The following is an 18,822-nucleotide window of genomic DNA, read 5'->3' on the forward strand; positions in this document are numbered from 1 at the left end:
CAATATCTATTTCTGCTTCCTCCACAGGTGAGGTAAAGGCATCTTTACTTATAAAGTATGCAAACCTGACTTTGAAACAGTACCTCACTTTGAAATTTTTTAGTGGCTCTCTACAGTTCTTAGGCTGCAGTACAAAGCCATAAAAAATCCTATGACCTGCTTCCTGACCTCTCGAGCTACTCCCATTTGCTTCAGTCTTCATCTACACTGTTGTGCTTTTACGTCCTTAAGTGTGCCATGCGTGCTTTATCTCCCTACCTCCTCCCCAGACAATACTACTCTCCCTTCAGGTCTTAGCTTAAATCAATGAAGGTTTTGATATACAAACCTAGGGAGGTCCCTCATTTATACCCTCCTGGTTTTGCTAGCACCTTTATCATTGTCATTATTTGTATAGTCGCCATTTTTATTTATACTTCACCATTGTGTGATGTTAACCTCCATGAAGGCAGGAATTTGTTCTGCCTTATTTAGTATTCTACATTTGATGCTCTCAGTATGTGGCTAATAGTAGGTATCAATAATATTTGCTTAATAAGTAAATGAAAGGGTTCTGGTGTTTGCTCTTCTATTTTTTAATTTTTAAACTTTTTATTTTGAGCCAATTTTAAACTTACAGTAAAGTTGCAAAAGCAGTACATAATTCCCACATACCATTTACACCACTTGTCCTAATGTTAGTGCTTTATATGACCAGAGTACAATAATCAAACCCAGGAATTTAAATTGGTACAATACTATTAACTCAAAGTATTCAAAATTTACCAGTTTCTACATTAGTATTTTTTCTCTGATCCAGGATCTCCTATGGCATTTAGTTGCTTTTTGTCCCCTTTGTCTTCTCTAATCTTTAAGTTTCTTAGCCTTTCTATCTTTCATGAGCTTACTATTTTTAAAGAGTACTGCTGAGTTATTTTGCAGGGTCTTTTAATTTGAGTTTGCCAAATGAAGTTAAGTATTTTTGGGAAGAATACCACAGAAATGACCTTGTATCTTTCTTAGTACATCATATTAATGGGCTTATCATGTTGATATACCTCATTAATGATGTTAAGCTTTATCGCTGGGTTCAGGTGGTGTTTACCCCATTTCTCCACTGTAAAGCTACCATCTTTTCCTTTTGTAGCTAATAAGTAAATATCTTTTAGGAGATACTTTAAGCCAATAACAAATATCCAGGTTCTTCTCAAACTCATTAATTTAATTTTTAATTTTTTTTAGCTTGCCTGAAATTTAAAAAAATTTTGTCAACTTACAGTGTAATATTGGTTTGTGGAGAATTCAGTGATTCATGACTTACATACAACACCTGTTGCTCCTCACAAGTGCCCTCTTTACTACCCATCAACCATCCAGCCCATCCCCCACCCATGTCCCTCATCAACACCCAATTTGTTCTCTGCCTTTAAGAGTCACTTATGAGGGCAGCCCCGGTGGCTCAGTGGTTTAGCGTTGTCTTTGGCCCGGGGTGTGATCCTGGAGACCCAGGATCGAGTCCCATGTCGGGCTCCCTGCATGGAGCCTGCTTCTCCCTCTACCTGTGTCTCTGCTCTCTCTGTCATGAATAAATAAATTCTTAAAAAAAAAAAAAAGAGTCACTTATGAGGGGTGCGTGGGTGGTTCAGCAGTTGAGCATGTGGCTCAAGTCATGATCCCAGGGTCCTGGACTCGAGTACTACATCAGGCTATTCACAGGGAGTCTGCTCCTCCCTCTGCTGATGTCTCTGCGTGTCTCTCATGAATAAATAAATAAAATCTTAAAAAAAAAAAGGAGTCATTTATGGCTTGCTTGCTTCCCTCTTTCATTTCTTTTCCCCCTTCCCATACGTTCATCTGTTTTTTTTCTAAACTCCACATGAGTGAGATCATATGTTAAACCCACTAAATTTAGCATCCATCAATGTATCTTGTCTCCAAAAATTAGTAATATGGTGTTTGTTTAATGGTCATTTCTCTATTTCTCTCTTTCCCACTAATTTATTAATTGGAATTTTTCTGTAAGGAAAAACTGCTCCTTATCTATTACTTATTTACTAATTTAGGGGGGAGGAGCAAGATGGCGGGAGAGTAGGGTCTCCAAATCACCTGTCCCCACCAAATTACCTAGAAAACCTTCAAATTATCCTGAAAATCTATCAATTCGGCCTGAGATTTAAAGAGACCAGCTGGAATGCTACAGTGAGAAGAGTTCGCGCATCTATCAAGGTAGGAAGATGGGAAAAAAGAAGTAAAGAAACAAAGGCCTCCAAGGGGGAGGGGCTCCGCGAGGAGCCGGGCTGAGGCGGGGGCGAGTGTCCCCAGGACAGGAGAGCCCCGACCCGGAGGAGCAGGAGCTGCACCGACCTTCCCGGGGGAAAGGGGCTCGTGGGGAGTCGGAGCAGGACCCAGGAGGGCGGGGATGCCCTCGGGCTCCCGGGGACACTAACAGACACCTGCGCCCCGGGAGAGTGCGCCGAGCTCCCTAAGGGCTGCAGCGCGCACAGCGGGACCCGGAGCAGCTCGGGAGAGGGGGGGGGGGGGGGGCTCGGGCAGAGGAAGAGGCTCCGTGCGGAGGGGGCTGCGCGGTTCCAGGAGGGGCTCGGGCGGCAGCTCCGCGGAGGGGGTTGCGCGGCCCGGGAGCGCGAATCCAACAGCGCAGGCTCCGGAGCACAGGGCGCCGGGACACAGCCCAGGATCCGGCCTCCCCCGGGACAGGCAGAGGCCGGGAGGGCCCAGGACAGCGAGGACGATCCTGCCCCAGCTGAGCAGATCAGCGGCCCCGCCCGGAGCCTCCAGGCCCTGCAGACGGAGTTCCTGCCGGAGCTGAATCCAGGGCTCCAGAGCTGCCCCGCCACTGGGGCTGTTCCTCCTGCGGCCTCACGGGGCAAACAACCCCCACTGAGCCCTGCACCAGGCAGGGGGCACAGCAGCTCCCCCAACTGCTAACACCTGAAAATCAGCACAACAGGCCCCTCCCCCAGAACACTAGCTAGACTGACAACTTCCAGGAGAAGCCAAGGGACTTAAAGTACACAGAATCAGAAGATACTCCCCCGTGATTCTTTTTTTGTTTTGTTTTGCTTTTTGATTTGTTTCCTTCCCCCACCCCCTTTTTTTCCTCCTTTCTTTTTCTTTCTCTTTTTCTTCCTTTTTTTTTTCGTTTTTTTTTTCTTCCCTTTTTTTTCTCTTTCTCTTTTCTTTCCTTCTTTCTCTCCTCTCTTTTTCTCTTTTTCCCAATACAACTTGCTTTTGGCCACTCTGCACTGAGCAAAATGACTAGAAGGAAAACCTCACCTCAAAAAAAGAATCAGAAACAGTCCTCTCTCCCACAGTTACAAAATCTGGATTACAATTCAATGTCAGAAAGCCAATTCAGAAGCACTATTATACAGCTACTGGTGGCTCTAGAAAAAAGCATAAAGGACTCAAGAGACTTCATGACTGCAGAATTTAGAGCTAATCAGGCAGAAATTAAAAATCAATTGAATGAGATGCAATCCAAACTAGAAGTCCTAACGACGAGGGTTAACGAGGTGGAAGAACGAGTGAGTGACATAGAAGACAAGTTGATAGCAAAGAGGGAAACTGAGGAAAAAAGAGACAAACAATTAAAAGACCATGAAGATAGATTAAGGGAAATAAACGACAGCCTTAGAAAGAAAAACCTACGTTTAATTGGGGTTCCCAAGGGCGCCGAAAGGGGCAGAGGGCCAGAATATGTATTTGAACAAATGATAGCTGAAAACTTTCCTAATCTGGGAAGGGAAACAGGCATCCAGATCCAGGAAATAGAGAGATCCCCCCTAAAATCAATAAAAACCGTTCAACACCTCGACATTTAATAGTGAAGCTTGCAAATTCCAAAGATAAAGAGAAGATCCTTAAAGCAGCAAGAGACAAGAAATCCCTGACTTTTATGGGGAGGAGGATTAGGGTAACAGCAGACCTCTCCACAGAGACCTGGCAGGCCAGAAAGGGCTGGCAGGATATATTCAGGGTCCTCAATGAGAAGAACATGCAACCAAGAATACTTTATCCAGCAAGGCTCTCATTCAAAATGGAAGGAGAGATAAAGAGCTTCCAAGACAGGCAGCAACTAAAAGAATATGTGACCTCCAAACCAGCTCTGAAAGAAATTTTAAGGGGGACTCTTAAAATTCCCCTTTAAGAAGAAGTTCAGTGGAACAGTCCACAAAAACAAGGACTGAATAGATATCATGATGACACTAAACTCGTATCTCTCAATAGTAACTCTGAACGTGAACGGGCTTAATGACCCCATCAAAAGGCGCAGGGTTTCAGACTGGATAAAAAAGCAGGACCCATCTATTTGCTGTCTACAAGAGACTCATTTTAGACAGAAGGACACCTACAGCCTGAAAATAAAAGGTTGGAGAACCATTTACCATTCGAATGGTCCTCAAAAGAAAGCAGGGGTAGCCATCCTTATATCAGATAAACTAAAATTTACCCCGAAGACTGTAGTGAGAGATGAAGAGGGACACTATCTCATACTTAAAGGATCTATTCAACAAGAGGACTTAACAATCCTCAATATATATGCCCCGAATGTGGGAGCTGCCAAATATATAAATCAATTATTAACCAAAGTGAAGAAATACTTAGATAATAATACACTTATACTTGGTGACTTCAATCTAGCTCTTTCTATACTCATTAGGTCTTCTAAGTACTAATTTATTTATAGCTCTATGAACTCATGGGTATGTATCTTGTTTCATAAAGTGTAACGTTATCATTATTTATTTTATTGTACAAATTGTTTCAGTTTTGGTCAGTAGAAGCCTCTTATGTTATTTTGACCAGCCTCTACCCTATTTTGATCAATTCCTGGCACCATAAGATATTTCAGGCTCTTATATTATCCCTGCTCAGGCCTTGGAAATCAACTACCTGTCCAAAGAGTCTGAGCTCTTTTTATTGGAGAAATGCTGAGAAACAAAGATCTGGGTGCTAGGTGTGCTCACTGCTACTGGGGTAACATTGCTTCCAGACCTCTAGCAGAGACAGGGGAGGTATGTATGTGTGCATATTAATCATACACATACATACTTCTATTGTGTTCATCTATGTATTAAATGCCATGAGTTCATATTGACACTTCTGATTCCAATCTAATGCCTCAGGGCTCATTTTAGTCTTCCTCCTTTCCTCATTGGTAACTTCTTTCTTCAACAGTAAAAAATTGTTGACTCTTAGTATCCTCCCTATATTTATTTGTTCAATTTTAGTATATACATAGTTTCAGAATTAACTCCTATCCCTGTGAGAAACACATTTATTGACTTGATTACGGCATCAAATGTAGAGCTCTCTTTGTCTTTAGTTATACAATATCTACCAAGATAGTGTTTCCTAAAGTTATTTGAGTTTGGTGTTTTCTTTGCCACTTACTTCAGTGTGGTTATGTCATTCACTTGTAATACAGTTAGGTCCATCCATTTGTTAGTATTTATATTTATTCTCTTGTATTTACTCTCAGGTGGCTTCCTTCAGGTTTATCCACTGCCATGGCTTCACTGATCATTTCTTTGAGGTACATAACCACATACATAACCCAACCACCTTACTGGACACCCTCAGGCAGATGTCTCTCGGATTTCTCCAACCTAACATGTCCAAAACTCATTCTCTCTTTAGCCTCTTATCATATATTTGCAATAAAGTATATATAAACACCAACTCTGTAGCCAGACTGATTGGATTTCATTCCCAGTTTTACAACTTACTAGCTGTATGAGTTTGGTTGCATAAGTTACTTTACCTTTCTATGCCTCTTTCCTCATCTGTCAAACTACTAACTACTTATCTCAAGGTTTGTTGTGAGGATTAAGTGGTGGATATTCTGAAAACATTTAAAGCATAATAATAGCACATGGTAGCCATATCTACATGCTACATATTATTCTTACTATCCTGTTAAATTCCCTTATCTCAATTAATAGCACCATCAAGCCTGAAACCTGAATGCCATTTCTGATCTCTTTCTTCCCTTAGTCCCTCTCTTCAATTAAAGTCAAGTCCTGGGATCCCTGGGTGGCGCAGTGGTTTAGCGCCTGCCTTTGGCCCAGGGCGCGATCCTGGAGACCCGGGATCGAATCCCATGTCAGGCTCCCAGTGCATGGAGCCTGCTTCTCCCTCTGCCTGTGTCTCTGCCTCTCTCTCTCTCTCTCTGTGACTATCATAAATAAATAAAAATTAAAAAAAACTTTAAAAATTAAAAAAGAATAAAAAATAAAGTCAAGTCCTGGTAAATCTACCCCCTTGAATATAGAGTTCCATTTTCATTTCCACTACCTTGATTCAGGCCACTACCATCTCTCACTTTGACTACTACTGCCACACTCATCGAACTAGTCCTTAACTTTAGTCCAATGTTTTCTTCACACTGCAGCCAGAGGGATCCCTCTCCACATCCCTTCTTGGAAATACCTTCACTTTATTCTCTGACAAATAATAAAACAAAAACTTTTGTAGATATGGAAAAGCAAAAAGAAAATCATACCATTACCCAGAGATAAGCAGTTACTTTTTTGGGATACATACTTGCAGACTTTTTCTATGCAAATATACACATGTTATAATATTGTATATGTCATTGTTATATGCATAATTTTCTTTTTTGAAACCTGGATTTTAATTGACAATATTGTGTATATCTACACAGAAAACAAAACTCTAAATATCATTTAAAAAATCAGTCATACAGTCTCTTTAACAAATAGTGTTGGGAAAACTGAACAGCTATGTGCAAGAGAATGAAACTGGACCACTTTCTTATACCATACACAAATATCAATTAAAAATGGATTATAGATAAATGTGAGACTTGAAACCATAAAAACCCAAGAAAAGAGCATAGGCAGTAATGTCTCTGACACTGACTATAGCAACATTTTTCTAGATATGTCTCCTGAAGTGAGGGAAATAAAAGTAAAAATAAATTATTGGGATTTCATCAAAATAAAACACTTCTGCACATTAAAGGAAACAATCAACAAAACTAAAAGGTAACCTACTGAATGGGAAAAGACATTTGCAAATGATATATCTGATGAAGAGTTAATACCCAAAATATATAAAGAACTTATAGAACTTAACAGCCCAAACCCAAGTAATCCAATTAAAAATAAGCAGAAGAACAGACCTGGGGTGCCTGAGTGGCTCAATTGGTTAAGTGCCTGACTCTCATTCTCTATTCAGGTCTTGATCTCAGGGTCATGAGTTCAACCCCTTACTAAGCTCCATGTCAGGAATATTTTAAACAAAGAAACAAACATATAAGTAAACAAATAAGAAGTGAACATACATTTCTCCAAAGAAGACATCCGGATGGCCAAGAGGCACATGAAAAGATGCTCAATATCACCCATCATCAAGGAAATGCAAATCAAAACTACAATGAGGTATCACCTCACACCTGGTAGAATGGCTAAAATAAACAACACAAGAAACAACAGATGTCAGTGAGGATGTGGAGAGAAAGGAACCCTCTTGTACTGTTGGTGGGAATGCAACTGGTGCAACCACTCTGGTAAACAGTGTGGAGGTTTCTCAAAAAGTTAAAAATAGAACTGACCTATAATCCAGCAATGGCACTAGTGAGTATTTACCCCAAAATTAAAACACAGTAATTCAAAGGGATAAATGCAATTCTGTATTTGTGCAGCACTGTTTACAATAGCCTAATTATAAAGCAGTATGTGGAGAGGGAGGGGCAAGACGGCGGAAGAGCAGGGTCCCCAAATCACCTGTCCCCACCAAATACCTAGAAAACCTTCAAATTATCCTGAAAACCCATGAATTCGGCCTGAGATTTAAAGAGAGAACACCTGGAATGCTACACTGAGAAGAGTTCGTGCGTCTATCAAGGTAGGAAGACGGGGGAAAAAGAAATAAAGACACAAAAGGCCTCCAAGGGGGAGGGGCCCCACGAGGAGCCGGGCTGAGGCGGGGGCGAGTGTCCCCAGGACAGGAGAGCCCCGTCCCGGAGAAGCAGGAGCTGCACCAACCTTCCCGGGCGGAAAGGGGCTCGCAGGGAGTTGGAGCAGGACCCCAGGAGGGCGAGGATGCCCTCAGGCTCCCTGGGACAGTAACAGAGCAACTGCGCGCCCAGGAGAGTGCGACATACCCCGCAGCCGAGCTCCCTAAATGACTGCAGCTCGCACGGCAGGACCGGAGCAGCTCGGAGGGGCTCGGGCAGAGGAAGAGGCTCCGTGCGGAGGGGGCTGCGGGGCGGGAGCGGGAATCCAACAGCGCAGACCGGGAGCACAGGGCACCGGGACAGCCCAGAATCCAGCCTCCCAAGGGACAGGCAGAGGCCGGGAGGGCCAAGGACAGCAAGGACGCTCCTACCCCGACCTGAGCAGATCAGCGGCCCCACCCCGGAGCCTCCAGGCCCTGCAGACACAGAGCTCTGGAGCTACTGCGGGAGCTGACTCCAGGGCTGCAGAGCTGGCCCGCCACTGGGGTTGTTCCTCCTGGGGCCTCACGGGGTGAACAACCCCCACTGAGCCCTGCACCAGGCAGGGGGCAGAGCAGCTCCCCCAAGTGCTAACACCTGAAAATCAGCACAACAGGCCCCTCTCCCAGAAGACCAGCTAGATGGACAAGTTCCAGGGAAGTCAAGGGACTTAAAGTATACAGAATCAGAAGATACTCCCCCGTGGGTTTTTTGTTTTTTTGTTTTTTTGTTTTGTTTTGTTTTGCTTTTTGAATGTTTGCTTCCCCCACCCTTTTTTCCCTTTCTTTTTCTTTCTCTTTTTCTTCCTTTTTTTTTTCTTTTTTTCTTCCTTTTTTTTCTCTTTCTCTTTTCTTTCCTTCTTTCTCTCCTCTCTTTTTCTCCTTTCCCAATACAACTTGCTTTTTGGCCACTCTGCACTGAGCAAAATGACTAGAAGGAAAACCTCACCTCAAAAAAAAGAATCAGAAACAGTCCTCTCTCCCACAGAGTTACAAAATCTGGATTACAATTCAATGTCAGAAAGCCAATTCAGAAGCACTATTATACAGCTACTGGTGGCTCTAGAAAAAAAGCATAAAGGACTCAAGAGACTTCATGACTGCAGAATTTAGAGCTAATCAGGCAGAAATTAAAAATCAATTGAATGAGATGCAATCCAAACTAGAAGTCCTCTAACAACGAGGGTTAGGGATGCCTGGATGGCGCAGCGGTTTGGCGCCTGCCTTTGGCCCAGGGCGTGATCCTGGAGACCCGGGATCGAATCCCACGTCGGGCTCCCGGTGCATGGAGCCTGCTTCTCCCTCTGCCTGTGTCTCTAACTCTCTCTCTCTCTCTCTCTCTCTCTGTGTGACTATCATAAATAAATTAAAAAAAAAAAAAAAAAAAAACGAGGGTTAACGAAGTGGAAGAACGAGTGAGTGACCTAGAAGACAAGTTGATGGCAAAGAGGGAAACTGAGGAAAAGAGACAATCAAAAGACCATGAAGATAGATTAAGGAAATAAACGACAACCTGAGGAAAAAAAACCTACGTTTAATTGGGGTTCCCGAGGGTGCCGAAAGGGCCAGAGGGCCAGAATATGTATTTGAACAAATGATAGCTGAAAACTTTCCTAATCTGGGAAGGGAAACAGGCATTCAGATCCAGGAAATAGAGAGATCCCCCCTAAAATCAATAAAAACCGTTCAACACCTCGACATTTAATAGTGAAGCTTGCAAATTCCAAAGATAAAGAGAAGATCCTTAAAGCAGCAAGAGACAAGAAATCCCTGACTTTTATGGGGAGGAGGATTAGGGTAACAGCAGACCTCTCCACAGAGACCTGGCAGGCCAGAAAGGGCTGGCAGGATATATTCAGGGTCCTCAATGAGAAGAACATGCAACCAAGAATACTTTATCCAGCAAGGCTCTCATTCAAAATGGAAGGAGAGATAAAGAGCTTCCAAGACAGGCAGCAACTAAAAGAATATGTGACCTCCAAACCAGCTCTGAAAGAAATTTTAAGGGGGACTCTTAAAATTCCCCTTTAAGAAGAAGTTCAGTGGAACAGTCCACAAAAACAAGGACTGAATAGATATCATGATGACACTAAACTCGTATCTCTCAATAGTAACTCTGAACGTGAACGGGCTTAATGACCCCATCAAAAGGCGCAGGGTTTCAGGCTGGATAAAAAAGCAGGACCCATCTATTTGCTGTCTACAAGAGACTCATTTTAGACAGAAGGACACCTACAGCCTGAAAATAAAAGGTTGGAGAACCATTTACCATTCGAATGGTCCTCAAAAGAAAGCAGGGGTAGCCATCCTTATATCAGATAAACTAAAATTTACCCCGAAGACTGTAGTGAGAGATGAAGAGGGACACTATCTCATACTTAAAGGATCTATCCAACAAGAGGACTTAACAATCCTCAATATATATGCCCCGAATGTGGGAGCTGCCAAATATATAAATCAATTGATAACCAAAGTGAAGAAATACTTAGATAATAATACACTTATACTTGGTGACTTCAATCTAGCTCTTTCTATACTCGATAGGTCTTCTAAGCACATCTCCAAAGAAACGAGAGCTTTAAATGATACACTGGACCAGATGGATTTCACAGATATCTACAGAACTTTACATCCAAACTCAACTGAATACACATTCTTCTCAAGTGCACATGGAACTTTCTCCAGAATAGACCACATACTGGGTCACAAATCGGGTCTGAATCGATACCAAAAGATTGGGATCGTCCCCTGCATATTCTCAGACCATAATGCCTTGAAATTAGAACTAAATCACAACAAGAAGTTTGGAAGGACCTCAAATGTTGGAGAGGATGCGGAGAAAAGGGAACCTTCTTACACTGTTGGTGGGAATGTGAACTGGTGCAGCCACTCTGGAAAACTGTGTGGAGGTTCCTCAAAGAGTTAAAAATAGACCTGCCCTACAACCCAGCAATTGCACTGTTGGGGATTTACCCCAAAGATACAGATGCAATGAAACGCAGGGACACCTGCACCCCGATGTTTATAGCAGCAATGGCCACAATAGCCAAGCTTTGGAAGGAGCCTCGGTGTCCATCGAAAGATGAATGGATAAAGAAGATGTGGTTCATGTATACAATGGAATATTACTCAGCTATTAGAAATGACAAATACCCAGCATTTGCTTCGACGTGGATGGAACTGGAGGGTATTATGCTGAGTGAAATAAGTCAATGGAGAAGGACATACATCATACGTTCTCATTCATTTGGGGAATATAAATAATAGTGAAAGGGAATATAAGGGAAGGGAGAAGAAATGTGTGGAAAATATCAGAAAGGGAGACAGAACGTAAAGACTGCTAAGTCTGGGAAACGAACTAGGGGTGGTAGAAGTGGAGGAGGGCGAGGGGTGGGAGTGATGGGTGATGGGCACTGGGGGTTATTCTGTATGTTGGTAAATTGAACACCAATAAAAAATAAATTAAAATAAATAAATAAATAAATAAATAAATAAATCAGCCTGTGTCTATCAATAGATGGATTAAAAAATGTGGCCTCACATCTGTCAGCATGGTTAAAATTAACAACACAAGAAACAACAGGTGTTCGCAAGGATGTAGATAACAGGGAGCCATCTTGCACTGTTGGTGGGAATGCAAACCGGTGCAGCCACTTTGGAGAACAGTTTGGAGGTTCCTTAAAAGTTAAAAATAGAACCACTCTGTGATCCAGCAATTACACTATTACGTATTTACCCAAATGATACAAAAATACATATTCGAAGGGGTACATGCACCCCGATGTTTAGAGCAGCATTATCAACAGCCAAACTATGGAGAGCCCAAATGCCATGCCCATCCACTGATGAATGGATAAGGAATACATGGTATATATTTAGAATGGAATAGGATTCAACCATCAAAAAGAATGAAATCTTGTCATTTCCAATGATGTGGATGGAGCTGGAGTGTATTATGCTAAGTGAAATGAGTCAGAGAAAGACAAATACCATATGATTTCACTCATGTGGAATTTAAGAAAAAAAACAGGCGAACTAATGGGAGGATTGAAAAAAAAGGAGAGAGGGAAGCAAGCCATAAGTAACGCTTAAAGGCAGAAAACAAACAGGGTTGATGGAGAAATGTGGGTGGGGGATGGGCTGGATGGCTGATGGGTATTAAAGAGGGGACTTGAGAGGAGGACCAGGTGTTGTTGTAAGTGATGAATCACTGAATTCTACTCCAGAAACCAATATTGCACTATGTGCTAACAAAATTTAAATTTAAAAAGTTACTTTCCATATAAGAAAAACAAAAACAAATTGTAAAAAAAAAAAAAAAAAGGAGGGCAGCCCCGGTGGCGCAGCGGTTTAGCACCGTCTACAGCCCACGGTGTGATCCTGGGGACCCTGGATCGAGAGGCTCTCTATATGATGCCTGCTTCTCTCTATATGATGCACGTCAGGCTCTCTATATGATGCCTGCTTCTCTCTCTGCCTGTGTCTCTGCCTCTCTCTCTGTCTCTATGAATAAATAAATAAAATCTTTAAAAAAAAAGATGTGGCATAGATATACACAATGGAATATTAACTCAGCCACCAAAAAGAATGAAAACAGCATGGATGAAGCTAGAGAATATCATGCTAAGCAAAATAAGTCTGTCAGAGAAAGACACATACCATATTATTTTATTCATATGTGGTATTTAACAAAAGAAATAAAAAAAAAAGAAAAAAAAAAGACGAGACAAGCCAAGTAAAAGACTCTTAACTATAAAGAATTGATAGTTACCAGAGGGGAGGTGAGTAGGGGGGATGAACTGGGGGGGGGGGGAGGGGAATAGATGAAATAGGTGATGAGGATTAAAGAGTATACTTATGATAAGCATGGAGCAATATGTAGAATTGATTAATCACTTATTGTATACCTGAAGTTAATATAACACCATATGTTAAGTATACTCAATTTAAAAATGATAATAAACATCTATAAGAAGATATATAAACAAATAAAAAACAATAAAAAATTTAAATATTAGTGTCATAGTATAATCAATTGCATGCAATGCCCAAAATTTATTTAACAACTTCATTATTAATAAACATTTCTGGGAGCCTTTCTTTCTTTTGCTGTTATAGACAACACCAAACATACAGTTTTGACATAATCTTGTCTGATTATTTCTTTAGGATAAATTCCTAGAATTGGAACTGCTGGATCAAAACAAAGGTAAAATGCACTGAAGAATTAACTAATTCATCAACAATATATAACAGTGAACATTAGCCAAGAATAGTAAACATTCTTTTTACATATAGTATTTAAATAGTATATTATTGCTACTTTAGTATGTAACTCATAGATAACATGGGAAGCAGAACTTCTCTATTTTTAGCTTTCCTATTTCATGTTTTGAACTCTTACCCTTGTGTCATTTGTCCACCTTTCTATCACTTTGCCTTTTACTTATTGATTTGTAAGAAATCTTTATTACAGAGTAAATAGTGTGCAGGAAGGGATTAACTGAGTGGGTCTGGGTGGTCCAAACTCTGCACATTTTAAGAAAAAGCTCGGCCCTGGCCTAGTTCCTGAGAGAGAACCTATAATACCTTGCAATATCCTGCCTGTTATGAGTGTCTGTTTACCTCAGGCTTCCGGAGGTCAAATATGCTATGCTAAAATAGGATTTATGGTAGGATTCCTGGGCCATGTGGTATCAGCTTGACTTCTGGAGGGACTGGAGACTGAAGGTCAGTAACAAAGGTGGTCAGCTATGCCTACATGACCTACTTCTAATCAACACTCTGGATGCCAAAGTTTGGATGAGAATCCTGATTGGTAACGCTGCATATGTGTTATTACATATCACTTCTGGGAGAATTAAACAGTATCTGCATTACTCTCATTGAGAGAAGACAACTGGAAGCTTGTACCTGGTCTCTTGCTTTTTTTGTTGCTGGTTTTAATCTGTATCTTTTCACTGTACTACTCATGCTACTGTAAGTATAACAATTTCACTGAGTTCTAGGAGTCCGTTTAGCAAATCACTGAACCTACAAGATGGTTTTGGGGTCCCCAAACACAAACACAGTAAACAGCAACTCTCTTGTGATAACATAAACAAATGTAGTCTCCATGTTATCATTTGTCTTTTATTCTTTACTGCTTTCCTTAATTTTAAATTTTTCTGCATCTTTTTTTCCTTACACAAGTTATAGATATACACAAGTTTTTTTTATACATTTTACATGAAAACATAAGTACACAAAACATGGGAGTCTATGAGTAACACTGAGTGATGTTCAATCACTCTTCTACTTCCCTCCCTGGAAGTACTTCACTGTCATTCGGTGTACATCCTTTTTTGGGCATTTATGAACATATATAATATTACCACATCCCTACTTAACGCACACCATACTATGTGCCATGGTTCTATGGCATCCTTTACTCAGTATTAGAAATCTTTGTTTGTTAACTTCAAAATAAACTACCTTACTCTATTTTACAACTGGTAACCTTTTCCCCAGCACTTTTTTTTTTCTGCAGCACTTTCCTCAACACCTTTTATCATCAGTATTTTTATATATTTCCAGTGTACTGAGTGAAAATATCTTTGTCTTCATTTGCATCGAATGGTTATTTATGAGGTTAAGCATTAAAATTTTTTGTTTACTTATATTTCTACTATAAATTGCCTATGCATATCCTTTGCCCATTTCCCTTCCCCCTTTTTTTTTTTTTTTTTTTTTTGCTATTATCAGAGGCTCTTTACATATAATGGACATTAACCCTCTGTCTCTTACACATGCTGCAAATATTTTCATGTGTTGACTTTTAGGTCTTTGCTCTCTCTGAATACAGAAATTTAAAATTTTGGCATAAAAAAATAAAAAAATAAAATAAATAAAAAAATAAAATTTTGACATAATCAAATTAATGAATTTTTCCCAGACGGTTGTGTATCATGTTTAAGTAGTTTGGTATGGCTACAGCATGATGTACAAGGGAGGAAGACAAAACAGTCTGCAATAGTAAAATCATAAAGGGCTTTGAGGGCACTTCTAAGAAAGCAGACATTATCCTGATGGCAATAGGGAAACATGTAAAAGATTTCAACATGCTGACTTTCAACAAACATTCCCTCATTTAATAACTATCTGCTACCACATCAAATCTGTCTCTTAGAGAATTATCATTTTTGTATCTTTACATTTTCCACTATTTCGTATGCATCAAAAGAAACTGACCATTATATCCAAGAACATATTTAAGGAGGATTTGCTCTGCCACATATTAAAATATATTTTACACTAAAAACGGTATGAGTGCATAAACTGTCAGAGCTGTGAGAAATCGTCTGGAAACAGACTCAAGGTCACAAAGTAGACACGCCTGCAGAATATAATAAAAGTGTCACTTCAATTCGGTGGGAAAATGATTCAATATCTAACGGCAGGACAAGTGGGGAAAAGGTAGATTCCTAACACAAAATGAACACCTAACAACATATAGGTAGAAATGTAAACAAAGATACTTTAAAAATCCTTTAAAACCATTAGAGAAAAAGTAAAGGTGAATGTTTTAATAATGTTGAGATGGCGATAAACTTTCCAACAAATGGTCCCACCTTCACCTACAGAAACCCCCACTGCGGAGAGCCCAGAGGCAACTCGGGGCAGAGTCTCTGGATGGGGAGGCCCTCCGGGCGCAGAGGGGGCGCTGCCGGGGCGGAGCGCAGGGGGCCACCCGCACCTCCGCCGTCCCCACTCCCCACCCCCACCCCCTGGGCCCGCGCCTCACTCACCGGCCTCCACCGACAAAGGGCGCGGGGCGACTCCGCCCCCTGCCGCCGCCGCCGTCCTAACTCCGGGGGACAGGGTGACGAGGACCCTCCCGCCCCGGCCAGAGCCGCCCAAGCGAGGCCCCCGCTGCCGGACCGTCCCCCCCGACGCCGGCGGGCTCCGACGCGCTTCCCCGCGGCGGCGGCCGCGCCCGCGCCCGCGCCGTGCCGGCTGGGGCTCCGGTGCGCATGCGCTGGGGCGCTCCGGCGGCCGGCCTCCAGCGTGCGCGGTGGGAGCAGAGCGCAGCGGCGGGGGAGGCCCGGGGGAGGCGCGGCGGGGGCGCGGCGTGGCCCCCTGCCCGGGCCTCGCGGAGCGCCCCTGATGGGAGGCGGTGGCACGTAGAGGAGGCTTGGGGGCTCGGGGCGGCGACGCGGCCCAGGACCCTCCCGTGGCCGGTTCCCGGCAGAGGAGCTGCTGGCCGAGGCGCCCCCGCGGCCCTGAGTACCAGTCCCCGCCCCATTTGTAGTTAGATGCTCAAACTGTGATGAATGAATAGCTTGCTTTGTTGTGCTGCAGGTCTACTGAGGGGAATAAAATTCTTTTATTTTTTTATTTTTTTTTATAAAATTCTTTAAGTAGGGGAATATTTTGTTGAGCTGGAATTCAAAATGTTCTCCATCACCAAATTCCATCACAATGGTTGATCCGTTAAGTTTACTCTAAAATATCTTATTTCATCTTCGGAAACTTTTCAAATAGAAACTGTCACATACTGACATCCACAAGCCTATCATTTAAATGGAGCACATTCATTGCTGGGAAGGCATTTATACAATCCCCTAATTTCTTCTATTTGTTTTTGATCATGTCAAATGGAAGATAAATCACTTCTAGATGAAGGTTAGATGCCAGCTCTTCAACTGCATAGTTAAAGGATTGGGGAATACAGAAGCGATATTTGTATTTACATTGAGATTTTTAAAATTAAATTAGCTTAATCCAGTGTAGTTAATAGCGTTATATTAGTTTCAGGTGTGCAATATAGTAATTCGGGTGTACAATATATTACTCGGCGCCTATCATGATAAGTGAATTCTTATCCTCTTCATCTCTTTTCATCTCCCCTCTGGTAATCACGTTTGTTATCTACACTTAAGAGTCAGTTTCTTGGCTTCTCTCTTTTTTCTCCCCTTTGCTTGTTTTGTTTCTTAAATTCCACATATGAGTGAAATCACATGGTATTTGTCTTTCTCTGACTGACTTATTTCACTTAGCATGATACACTCTAGGTCTTTCCATGTTGTTGCAAATGGCAAGACTTCATTCTTTTGGATGGCTGAGTAATATGTTGTGTATATATACTACTTCTTTGTAGATTCATCAGTTAATGGCCGTGTGGGCCGTTTCCAGATTTGCCTATTATAGATAAAGCTGCTATAAACATGGGGGTGCATATCTCAATTTGAATTAGTGTTTGTTTTTCATTATTTGTGTAAATACCAGATGGTGCCATTGCTGAATTGTAGGGCAGTTCTATTTTTAACTATTTGAGGAACCTCCACACTTACCAGAGTGGCTGCACCAGTTTGCATCCCCACCAATAGTGTATGAGGGTTCCTTTTTCTCCTCATCTTCACCAACACTTGTTTATTGTGTTTTTTATTTTAGCCATTCTGCCAGGTGTAAGGTGATAGCTTATTGTAATTTTGATTTGCATTTCCCTGATGATGAGTGATGTTGAGCAACTTTTCATGTGTCTCTTGGCTATCTGGATGTCTTGTTTGGAAAAATGTCTATTCATGTCTTTTGCCCATTTTGAAATTGGATTATTTGTTTTTTGGGTTTTGAGTTTTATAAATTCTTTGTATATTTTTGATGCCAACCTTTAATCAGATATGTTATTGCAAATATTTTCTTCTATTCAGTAGGTTACTTTCTAGTTTTTGTTGATTGTTACTTTCACTGTGCAGAAGCTTTTTATTTTGAGGTAGTCCCAATAGCTTATTTTTGGTTTTGTTTCCCTTACCTCAAGAGACATACCTAGAAAAATGTTGCTATAGCCAATGTCAGAGAAACTACTGCCTGTGCTCTCTTCTAGGTATTTTATGTTTTAGGTCTTTCATCAATGTTGAACTTATTTTTGTCATTGATGTAAGAAAGATGTCCAGTTTTATTTTTTTGCATGTTCTCCAGTTTTCCCAACACCATTTGTTGAAGATACTGTCTTTTTCCTATTGGATATTCTTTCCTGCTTTCTCATAAATAAGTTGACCATACAATTGTAGGTTTATTCCTAGGTTTTCTAATCTGTTCCATGGACTTATCTATGTTTATGCCAGTATTATACTGTTTTGATTATGATAGCTTTGTAATATAACTTGAAATGTGGAATTGTGATACCTCCAACTTTGGTTTTCTTTCTCAAAATTGCTTTGGCTATTCAGGGGCTTTTGTGGTTCCATTAAAATTGTCGGATTGTTTGTTCTAGCTCTGTGAAAAATGCTGTTGGTATTTTGATAGGTATTGCATTAAATGTGTAGATTGCTTTAGGTTTTATAGACATTTTAACAACATTTGTTCTTCCAGGACATGTGGTTTGGCTCAAAGGTTGAACGTCTGCCTTACGCTCAGGTGGTGATCCAAGGATCCTGGGATTGAGTCCTGCATCAGACTCCCTGCAGGGGGCCTGCTTCTCCCTCTGCCTATGTCTCTGCCTCTGTCTGTGTCTCTCATGAATAAATAAACAAAATATTTTTTAAAAATATTTGTTCTTCCAATTCATAAGGATGGAATGTCTTCAGTTTCTTTCATCAGTGTTTTATAGTTTTCAGAGAACAGATCTTTTACTTCTTTGGTTAAGTCTATTCCTAGATATTTTATTATTTTCGGTGCAATTGTGAATGGGATAGTTTTCTTAATTCCTCTTTCTGCTGCTTTATTGTTAGCATATAGAATGCTTTATATTGGCTTTGTATCCTGGGACATTGCTGAATTCATTTGTCAGTTCTAGTAGTTTTTTGGTGGAGTCTTTCAGGCTTTCTGCAAACAGGGAAAGTTTTACTTCTTCCTTACCAGTTTGGGTGCCTTATATTTCTT

At 41.2% G+C, this 18,822-nt stretch overlaps 1 protein-coding gene across 1 annotated transcript in view; it reads right to left on the reverse strand.

Annotated features, from left to right (window-relative positions):
* ZNF713 (zinc finger protein 713) overlaps positions 1-18,822 on the reverse strand; it is a 54,715-nt gene that overhangs the window by 33,334 nt on the left and 2,559 nt on the right. Inside the window, exon 2 of the mRNA XM_025425689.3 lies at positions 15,750-16,223. Within this exon, the coding sequence (XP_025281474.3) occupies positions 15,750-16,223 (474 nt within the window). The remainder of the gene's footprint in view (positions 1-15,749; positions 16,224-18,822) is intronic.

Source organism: Canis lupus, chromosome 6, assembly GCF_003254725.2.
Source record: "Canis lupus dingo isolate Sandy chromosome 6, ASM325472v2, whole genome shotgun sequence".
Taxonomy (NCBI): Eukaryota; Metazoa; Chordata; class Mammalia; order Carnivora; family Canidae; genus Canis; species Canis lupus.